This window comes from Sinocyclocheilus anshuiensis, unplaced genomic scaffold, assembly GCF_001515605.1.
Source record: "Sinocyclocheilus anshuiensis isolate Anshui unplaced genomic scaffold, SAMN03320099.WGS_v1.1 scaffold404, whole genome shotgun sequence".
Taxonomy (NCBI): domain Eukaryota; kingdom Metazoa; phylum Chordata; class Actinopteri; order Cypriniformes; family Cyprinidae; genus Sinocyclocheilus; species Sinocyclocheilus anshuiensis.
The window spans coordinates 40672-52194 of NW_015554088.1; the positions used below are offsets into that span (position 1 = coordinate 40672).

Here is an 11523-nt window from a genome sequence, read left to right on the forward strand (position 1 = left end):
AAAAAAAAAGTTTATTAACGAGCTGCAGTTTTATTACATCACGTGCTGGCACAGATGCAGTATATTACAGTTTTAGGATCGATTGCTCGATTGCTTAAACACATTTCTTGAAACTATGCCTCATATTCTCAAAACAGTAAACACAAATCCATAACGTCTCACCCAATTCCCCAAACATCCTATTTTCAGGTCAAAATGAAGCTCTACACTCAAAACCATTCACTCTTGCTGAAAAACCACACATTTCCCTCAGACATCACAGACAAGCCCTCAAAAACACACACACTACAACATAGTCTTACACACTGGTGAGATAAATTCAAAACAATACTACAAAAACCAAAAACCAGTAATAAGTTATGTTGCTTGTGGTTCTCCCCCTCAACGAACTTTTCACATAATGAACACATGTGTAAACATTTGCAAATTTTTTTATTCCTTAATGTACTGTACAGTACAATACACCAAACAACAACAAAAAATATTCTGCCCCAGCATCACATCTTTGTTCTGGGTCAGGCCAGAGAATCTCATCAACATCACAGGCTATACTGGCCCTAGCTAGGTAGTGGAGGGGAAATCCTCTTGCATGCCTGATCCACCCCTGGCATCAGCTGAAATGTCTAGTCAGGCTTCTTCCATTCCATCGTCTCTGTGTCCTACAAAAATAGAAGTACTGATTACTGTAACTGTAACATCCTTTTTACAAAATGGAAGCAGACAGAAACTCTATCTGTATGTAAGGCAATTTGATGCATGTGTTGTAACAGAGTACAGCACTCAAAAGTTACAGTAGAGTACACTGAGGTACACCTACCTGTTTTGCTCCCTGAAGGTTCTTATGATCGAGGCGACGGTGAAGCAACTTAAGTTTGACTGAACTCATTGCCTATCCTCCCTCATAGTCATACCATGGACAAGGACATGGTCAACTAGTGGCACGAATTTCATCTGAGACTCCTTGTCTCCCATCCTCATCCTCATCCTCCTCCTCTTCCTCTTCCTTCACTCCTTACTGCTCTTGCTCATCCTCTTCCTCCTCCTCCTCCTCTCTGGTGTCCTCGACCTTTTCAATCACATCTCTCTGGATCCATTGTTCTAAAACTGAATGAACTGACTTGGGCTCTTTTATCTATCTATTGAAGGTTCTGATTGGTGTGTGATACATTTTGACTCTTAGTGTTTCCACGTGGGTAACTGTGTGCTAATTGAGCTCAAGCTATGCTGACTTGAGTGAACAATATTGAATGCTAGTGCTTTCTAAATGACAACATGGTCTAGGCAATGAGAAATTAAGTTATTTGTGTGTAGAGTTTTGCAGTGACAGTTCAACAAATCTGATTCATGTGTCAAAAAGGGGAATAGTGTTTATAGTTTAGGGAAATGGGTGTGCTTTTTGATAAATGGCATAATGGTTTTGAAATCTTAGTTCAAAAGCCTGGTGACAGTGTTTAAGCAATCGAGAAAAACTGTAAAATTGCCCTTCATGACAACTGTGAGGGGGTGAATTTTTTTACATTTTTTTACGATTGCTTACACACTAAAATTAAACTTTTCCAACAATTAGCAAAACCTTACACTCAAGGAGCAAAACACAAGGCTAGATTTGCACAACTGTAAGCACATTTGTGTATAGTTTTGACAAAAGTGTTCCATTTTGCAAATGATCTGAAGTGTTGTGCTACTTTGGTGTAGGGTTGTGTTAATTGTGTGTAGTGTTTTGACAAACCGGGCCCTGTTTTCAAAATGGTGCTTAAGCAATCGTAAAAAACTGTATAACTCATCTGTTTAAATTATTTTAAGCCTTAAAGGTCTGCATAATTAAGGGCGTGGCCACTTTAGTGACAGGTGGATTGCCGCTGCTGTTGCCGGCGTCGAGCTAGGTGGGCATGGTTTCAGCACCCAGCTCCCGCCTCTTTGCCCATTTTCGATTATCCGGGAGTGACGCGCGGTGACGCACTGCCAACTGCAAAGGCCAAAAAGGTCAACTAAATCTCTAAATGAATAGCATGTTACAGTACACTCAAATACTGTAAGTTGGGCAATTGTAAAATCAGTGTAAATGAGAGATTCATTCTGTCTCAGCATCATGTCTTTGTGCTTGAGTCCGGCCTGAGGACTTTATCCACATCACAAGTAATGTAATGGCAAATTTTAAGCAGCCCCCAACATACTTCGTACAATGCTTTAGATGCATTTAACTTTTGCCGCTTGTGTTTAGCATTTTGCAGCACAAATGCATCACGGTGTGATAAGTGTTTAAGTGAATGAGAATGTGCTTAGAGTTTTGCAAAAAGAGTGCATGACATTTGCAAATAGAGCCTAACTGTCTGAACGTGTTTAAGGTTTAGCAGAAAGAGTGCTTTATTCGACAAATTGGTTTAAGCTAGTGAGAATTTGGTTCAGAGATTGGGGTTTAGTGTTTTAGCAATTCAGAAAAACTGTAAATGTTGGCATCTAGCTGAAATAATGTTTTTATACATATTTTTTTATTTTATTTCAATTAATAAAAGTTTAAGGTTTTACTTTTAGTTTAACTATAATAATAATCATGTTTCACACATCCTGAAGATAATTTGAACGATGTCAGTATGCAGGGTTTTTTTTTGCATATACTCTAAAAAATGCTGGGTTGTTTCAACCCAACTGTAGGTCAGATTTGGACTAACCCAACTTTTGGGTTAAAAATTTAATGTAAAAATTTAACCCAACAGTTGGGTTAGTCCATATTTGACCCAAAGTTGGGTTGAAACAACCCAGCATTTTTTAGAGTGTACAACTACATTTTTTAAAGTGTTGTAGGTTTAAGCTAAACTGTAAAAAAATATTATTATTTTATAATTATTGGAGATTATTGGAGCAGGTTTTACGAGGAAATATTATTGCAGACTACTATTTAACTATTAAAATCTCATGTTCAGTTCAATGTGTTACTTGCATTTTGTTCTAATTAACTGTGACATACAAGCAATTACTGAGTGAAAACTGTTTCTGCACTTTTTTGTAGTAGTAGTAGTAGTAGTAGAAGGGAGGCACAATAATTTTATGCATTTCACAAACAAGTTTATTAAAAGCAACTTACATTGCATTCAAATTTTTATCAGTTCTTACAATCAGTGGGAATTGAACCCATGACCTTGGCTTTGCTTGTTCTACTGTTTGAGTATCGGGATGCCTTTGCCATCATCTGACACTTCCTCTGCACATCTGTGTCTGTTCAAGCATGACAAAAATGAGACCAGCACTGTATAAGTCAGCAGTAAATCACAAATACTGCATGTATACTTGCTCCTGCGTGGATATCCTGAGTGGTTGAGTGGTGTAGCACAGATTATATGGTCAGAAAGATGTGTGTGGGTTTACCTAAAGATGCTGTGTGGGAGAAAATGTTTTTGTGAACATATAAGACCTTTTCATATGTGTGTGTGTGTGTGTGTGTGTGTGTGTGGAGCATGGAGATTAATCTCCTCCATAAGCAGCAATGAGCTCTGGAATTCAGATGGCTTTTCATTATCTGGGCACTTTGCAGTGAGGATTAGAAAGAGGTGCAGATTAGTGTGTGTGTGTGTTGTGTGTGTGTTGTGTGTTTTGGGAGGATTAGAAAGGGGGCAGATTAGACCTTTACAATCCCACAATCATGCTTTGCTAAGTCACCATGGAAGACATCCCGCTTCCATCTGATGCACACACACAAGCACACACATATTTTCAAACTCAAAATCATTAAGAAGAAATTGCTGATAAATATTTTCTATTATTTATCTATGGAAATAAATCCCCATATCACTAGATAAATCATGTTTTTGAAAACAAATAATTCTGACTCTAAAATTGTATTAGATGAGCTGCATTTAAAGTAAAATGCAGATAAATGCACAATACATAGAGTTATAAATAAATTATTTTTTGAACATTGTTTTGTATTATTGCTGCTGCTGATGTTCTGTAAAACTATACATATATACATACATACATGCATATACATACATACATACATACATACATATATATATATATATATATACAATACATCACAATATTGTAGTATTTAAAAAATGTAAGGTTTGAGGTTGTGGTGTATGTGTCATAAAAGTTAAAATATGTACAAAAATGCTTGACAAAGTATGTAACTGTACACTGAAAACTAAACTGAAAAATTTTAAAAGAGAAAAGTGTGTGTGTGTGTGTGTGTACTGTTATATATTGTTTATGAGGACACGAATGTGTATAATGACATGGGTATATCAACGTAAACATGGTTTATGAGGACACTTCCTGTGTCCCCGTAAAACAAAAGGCTTAAAAAATGCCGAACAAAAGTTTTATGAAATTCAAAAATTGCCAGTAGTTTTCTGTAAGGGGTAGGTTTAGGTGTAGAGTTGGTGTAGGGCGATAGAAAATACAGTTACAGTATAAAAACCATTACCCCTATGGAGAGCCCCCATAAACCACAAATGCAAGTATGTGTGTGTGTGTATATGCAAAATTCACAAAACCGATCTGAATGATTCACTAATTTATTAAGTTGGCATAAGAAATAAGTAATGTCTGATTTAAACAATGATTTGAGTCTAATCGTTTCAATTAATTGTTTTATCAAATTTACAAAACTGGTCTTAATGATTCATTGGAGATTCATTGAGACTGATTCAGTTCCGTTCAACTCACTGATTAAATTTTCCAGTTGTAGTGATTCACAGCCCTTCATCTTTCTCATTTCTGTTCCAGAGAAAAAGAAACATATGGGTTTGAAATGACATAAGGGTGAGTAAATAATGACAGAATTTTCATTTTTGAGTGAACTATTCATTTAAATGTCTTAACTATGATTTGTTTTCCCAGATTGTGTGTGGTTTTAGTCTTTCTGTCACGCTCTGAATATCAATATTCCACTTTCCAGTTCTAATATTCCACATTCCACATCATTTCTGAGACACAGAACTTATTCTAAGAGAAAAAAAAACAGCTCTAAAGTATGCAATAAACATTAAAATGCAAGGTAAAAATAGACTCTTCAGGTTGACCTGGGTGGTTGTACTCAGTTTCAATGTGATCTGAGTGTTTACAAAAGTGTCACTTGTTGTTTACTTTTCCCCAAGAAGTCCTCCACCTCTACCATGAGGTGCAGACATCAAAGGGCAATTTAAGACATGCAAACACACACATACACCCCTGCGTTGCCTCGCTCACACACTCGCTATCACAAACACACATCAAGCACATAGACACAGACGTAAATACACACACATCTCTGCTGTTTGTTTTTATAGAAGATCTTATCTCTATAATCTTATTCTCTATCTGTCTGTGGCTTTATACCGCTCTAAGGTGTTTGATTGCAGGTGGCCGCTTATGATATTTGACTGAAAATGTGAGAAAGAATACAGGAATGAAGAGGGAAGGAAAGTGCCCCTGCTGCAGGGCAGATGGGAGTGTTGCCATTGTTCCAGATTCTTCTATAATGAGTCTCACAACTGATAATTGCAAAGGGCCACTTTTCTCCAAAAGGCTCTCAGATGAAAACAAGAAAGCGGCACGTTTGTTCGCGAGGCCTTTTTTTTTTTTTTTTTTGCCTCTTTAACCTTTTTTCTTTCAATCACACAATGCTCACACCTGTATGTACATGTGTATCTGCTAACTGTTTTATCCGCTTGATTGTTTTGAAACAAAACTCATTTTACTTTAGGAGTTTAGGACAAAATACAGGTATAGCAGATCCTACAAAGTGAGTTTCATGTGCTTTCCCTTAATTTTCACCCCAGTGTGTGACTTTTTCTGGAACTTCAATTGCGTTTGCCAGAAGTCACACACATAGTAATGCAGCAGTACTGGTTTAATCACATGGCTGTCAAGGCAGTGTAATAAGTGCATATTGGATCTCTTTAAAAGAACTGTTGCCGCATTTCTTTGGACTGACATTATGACAATTCAGTGATATCCAGATACATAGTCATTGTTAAAAATAGTTTAGTATGAAATGAAATGGCAGAAAATAAAGCATTAACCTCTACAAGGTTCTCATAACTCAAGCATGCCAAACTTTTAATGAAGCTTATCAAAGTTAAAAGTCAAAATGGCATAGTTTGTGAAATGAATATATATATATATATACAGTATATATATATATATAATTATATATTTTTTGGAGGTGTAACTATTAACAGCGGTAAGTACTGTTTTTAAATTTGCTAATATTTTTTGCATGTGTTGTAGGCCTGAGGAAAGTCAGTTGACTGAAACTTTGTTAACAAAATTTGTAATGTTGCAAAAGTAGTGCACCGGATTTCTTTTTTTTGAAACCTTCAAGTGAAACTCATGCCACTGTCTGGGCATTATATTGTTGATGTTAGTTGCCAAATTGCTGAAAACTCCAAAATAATAACAAACTTATTTATTTTGTGTGCATTCTGAAAGAGAATGAATAATGATGATGGATCAAAGAGCAGTCTAAAAACACTATCAGAAAGATAGTTTCTCTAAAGATATAAAGCAACAATTATAAAGATTTTCAGAGGCTATCAACCAGTTCAATAGAAATCTTAAATCTTTAATCTCTTAATGACTGAAAATGTAATAGATGACGACCTAATAAATCTTTGCCATTCGCCACTTGCTGGTTGTTGTATTTGGGCTTAGTGTGCTTTAAAATTTTTTACAAAAACTACATGGAAATATTTTCTTTGATTCACCGTCACAGTTAATACTTGGATATATACAGTATATATATGTATTTCATTTTGTCTTTGAAGAAGGTAGAATGAATGAGTTGGTTTACAATAATTATTTGAAATAGATTAGTAAAAACACCTCAAGCATAAGTTTCTATTTTTGCGTTTCCTGTATGAACATTTCAGATCAAAGTCAACATGAAGTTGAACTTAAAATACCAAATGAATACTCAGAGTACATTTATTTACAAAACAAGCACATTAAGTAAGAAAACAGATCAAAACACATCTGATAATGAATCTAGGTGTGTGCATTTCTAGGGAAAATAAACAGCTTTTTACAAATTAAGTAATGTGATCATTTTATAAGCATTTGATTTTTAAAAGACATTTCTCATTTCCTAACACAAATAATTTTAAACCAAATCAAAAACATACATCAGGAAAAACAGAAGCTTATAAGACATGGTAGGGCATGTAATGGGAGAAATGTACTTTCCTTTTTTGTTGCATGTTATGGTTTTCATCTAACCGTGTAACGCCTGAAGGTCAGCCTCACCTGTCTAAACAAATGTGCTCTATGGATTCAAGCTAATGACAGATGTCATTAGATTACTAAAGGGCGTAATGTTAAAATATCCTTCTGTATTAGACAAACAACCTTAAGGCTCACTGTGTGTACTGTGAACCTGAGTTTCTCAGGTCAACCCAGTATTAAGGTATTAACACCATAAAATTATGAGTACACTTTGATGTGCTAAGGAGGCATAAAAAGATATTCAAACTAGACAGACAGACAGACAGACAGATAGATAGATAGATAGATAGATAGATAGATAGACAGATAGATGTACAAATAAAACCTGAGATTTCAAGTCTTCACTTGATGTCTCCACTGTTGATGTGGTTTCAAAAGTTTAGTATTAAGTTTAAAAAGATTTAAGCACAGAGAACATTAATGTGTGATTGTTGGTAACAGACTTTTTAGCGATCCACTCTGCAACAGTGAAAAAGGCACTCTTAAATCAAAGGCAACACTTCAAAAATGACCCAATTTGATGTTACAAATATAACCGAGATAAAAAAAAAAGCAAAACCTGGAGACCAAAACAAAACAAACGTTAAAGCCTCTGCTTTAGCATTGTTTATCAATGAAACATAAAAGTGAATAGGTTAATTTTAATAAGATAGGAATATGAAAGCCAGGGCATTTTAAAAAGTGAAAAAGGTCCTTCAAACGAAAGTCCCATGACGAAATCTTTGATGTCATTAAAGTTCATATATATATATATATATATATATATATATATATATATATATGCCAATTTACACCGCAACTCGTTGATCTACTATTTCTCAATAGCCATTGTGGGAATCACAGGTCTGAATGTGAGTGTTCTAACTAACCCTGCTCTACTCACAAATATAAAAGCCAAAGCCCAAATCAGGCATGAAGCTGAGGCCTGAGGTTGGATATAAAATCAGTATTTCCTGTCTTATGATATTTGTAAAATAAATAGGAACATGGGAAGATTATCACTATTGACGAGTACATGCTGCTCATCCTCCAATGTTAACCCAAAGGATTAAGCGTCTGCAAACTTAAAGGAATAATTCACCTTAAAATGTAAATTCTGCCATCCTTTACTCATCATCATGTTGTTTCAAACATGTATGACATTTCTTTATTCTAACACAAAGATATTTTGAAAAATGTCTTAGTGTTTTTTTTTTTCTCCATACAATGTAAGTCTGGGTTCAGTATTGTCGTGAACCCCACTGACTGTCATTGTATGGACTTCTTTTGTGTTCTGTAGAAAAAAGAAAGTCATAGAGAAAAACTTTTCAAACTCAACACAAATAATAAAAGCGTTTGCTTTTTCATTTCAAACATTTAAATCTAAAATGTTTTATTTATTCTTATAAAATATGAACCTTTAGAAATATACACAAATGTATGTAGGACATTAAAAAGAGCTTGGTATAACAAAACAAACCAGAGAGCATGAACTGACTGTACAAAACAACTCAAATAACAAGTTTCTCTCTTTGTGTTGGCAATATTTAGTGCTTAAAGATTTACTTTGTTCCATGAAAAGGCCTAAAAATAGGCAGTTCATTCTCTGCCGAGGCCTTATTGAGCAGCTGCACTCCAATGTCAGTGCAGTTGTGCAGTTGACACGGCCTTCATTTCCATAGAAAAGCCACACGACTACGCCACGGAGGAGCCGCTTTTCCCCGAGCCATTCACACCCATTGTTTGTCGAGTCCTTTCATTGTCTTTAATTACAGCCCTACAGTCCCTTTCTCTCTGTCACTAAGGGAAACAACTATTGCACATGACATGATACAGGCATCCAAATGACAGCAATATGGATTTGCTCACTTTTTATTTGTTTCACAAAACTGTTCCCAAACTATGCAAAGTTTCAGATGTAGTACAAGCATCAAGAACTAAAAAAACCTGTTGGGGACGCTGCATCTGAAGTTTGCATAATATAAATACGAGCATTGTTGTGTCCTTTGCTGGCTTGTCTCTTTAGAAAGCAGTTAATTTAAGTCCAGCATTTACTTAATTTCTTGGCCATTTGTTTGTGTATAGAGGCCCAGCTCATACACAGGTAGCAGGAGGACCTGCCGGTTCGTACTTGGTTTTATGTCCTTTCAGTGCAGGATGAGGCTTGAGGTAAGGTCCACTTCCTGTGAAAACACATGCTGCCTTCCTCCTCGTCTTCTTTTTAAGTTTGCGGCTGAAAATATTCTGCCATGATTGCAGCGTTTTGGAGGTCCAGATCCACATGCCGCTGGTGATGCCCACCACCAGCAACATAAAAATCTTAACCATGAAGATCTCCACAGCTGGGATGGAGCTCTTCATCACACACTCCTCGCCACTCTTACTGTCCTCAGTGCACTTCTGCTCTCCTGCTAGAATCTTCCAATAATCCATGTTGAGACGCTCGTAAAAATAGCAGGCGATGACGCAAGTGGCAGGGACCGTGTAAAGCACAGAGAAGACGCCGATCCTAACCATCAGCTTCTCCAGCTTATCCGTATTCTCTCCTTCGGTCTTCATGACCTTACGGATGTGAAAGAGTGCCACAAACCCTGACAGCAGAAAGGAAGTGCCAATAATGAGGTAGCAAGAGAGGGGAATAAGAACAAAACCTGTCAAGGCTTTGACATCCATGCTGCCCACATAACAGACCCCTGTGAGCTCGTCGCCCGCTACCTTCCTCATAACCAGGATCATGATGGTCTTAATTGCTGGTATGGCCCATGCCGTTAGATGAAAGTAGCTGCTGTTGGCTTCAATGGCCTCATGACCCCATTTTTTTCCAGCTGCGAGGAACCACGTGAGAGTAAGAATGACCCACCACAGGGAACTGGCCATTCCGAAGTAGTAAAGAATGAGGAAGACTATAGTGCAGCCAGTGCTTTCCAAGCCTTCCTGGATGATGTACTGAACGCCACTGTCACGGTCACAGGCCACGTTTTCCACCCCCACAAAAAGTCTTATAAGAAAGCCCACCGAGTAAACGCAGTAAGACATGGACAAGAAGATGATTGGCCGCTCGGGGTACTTGAAGCGCTGTGGATCGATGAGGAAGGTGAGGACGGTAAAGGCACTGGAGATGAAGCACAGGATGGACCAGATGGCAATCCACACCATGGAGAAGCGCTTGTCGCCCTGGCTCCAGTACACGTCGACGTTTGAGTAACACTTGGGGGCACAGGACTCGCTCTTCTGAACGTAATGAAACTTTCCAGGGTTGCTGCATGTCGTCTTACCGACCCTCTCCTTTATCGGCAGTTCTTGGCTGTTACCTGGCCGAGGGGGTCGGGAGTCTGGCGGCTGAGTATGGGAGCCTTTCGGGGGCTCGTCGGTGCCGTTGTTGGGCGCCTCCATACAGAGGTAATTGGGGTCATTTTTATTTGGCAGTCTGGAACAGTCCAGTGACTCAGGCCAGTGGAAGTTAAACTGCTCCATGATGGGAGAACACTTCTGCCTTGCCTGCTCACACATTACTCGGCATGCTGGGATGGGTGTGGATACCTGCTCCGTGCACATGGGAGCATAGAGCGAGCACAAGAAAAACTTCAGATGACTGTGGCAGCCGAACTCAATCAGCGGAGCAAACTCATGCAGCTTTATGGCCGCCTCACTTTGATCTTCATGTCCCATTAAGTTCGGCATAACTGTCAAGTTGTAGCCAATGTCCTTACAGAGTGGAATGGCGATCTCCTGGCATCTTCCTTCACCTGGCCGGTCCGGGTCGATGGAACTGATAGCGGAAGAAAACCCGGCCATGCACAGCAGCACAAGGCTGAGTCCAAAAGTGGCAGCAAACATTGTCTTTCAATATTAATTCATGTAGCAATGATTGTCTTTCAAAAAAAGCTCTGTATTTTTACTTGAAAAGTTGCTTCATTGTCGCTCTTTATAATTTTAGCTGGTTGACTAAAAAAGTTATTGTATCCCAAAGAGAGGTGAGGATGAATTAGTAGAAAAGAAAACTTGTTTTCCTTTGTGAATCAATCAAACGGAGTCAGTAACTCAGATTCCAAACAATCAGTTCAGCTCAAAAGTAATTATCTGTCAAAAAAAAAAAAAAAATCTTTAGATAGATAAGTGTTAGAAAGCTTTAACCATACAGTGAGGTTTACACAATTTATGTTCAATTCCCAGTCCACAGATGATAATTCCTTCTTCTAAAGCTCTTATGGTCCTCTCCTGTGAGATAATGTTGACGGTCTGTTTCCCTCACGAAAGTATACTTACTTTTCAACTTCCTCTCGCGTTACTTTCCACATTCATCCTCCGCAAAGTGTATCCAAACTGACCAAACTGAAG

General features: G+C 37.7%; 1 protein-coding gene across 1 annotated transcript; it reads right to left on the minus strand.

Annotated features, from left to right (window-relative positions):
* Window positions 1-9143: 9143 nt before the first annotated feature.
* Window positions 9144-11208, minus strand: LOC107669258 (frizzled-10-B-like). Its single transcript, XM_016461439.1, has one exon. The coding sequence runs from the start codon at window positions 11020-11022 to the stop codon at window positions 9280-9282; it is 1743 nt and encodes a 580-aa protein (XP_016316925.1). The 5' UTR covers window positions 11023-11208; the 3' UTR covers window positions 9144-9279.
* Between the last annotated feature and the right edge of the window lie 315 nt (window positions 11209-11523).

Bases quoted from the DNA above. Each gene is read 5' to 3' on its own strand.
- LOC107669258 (XM_016461439.1), bottom strand. From the start codon at position 11,022: ATGTTTGCTGCCACTTTTGGACTCAGCCTTGTGCTGCTGTGCATGGCC.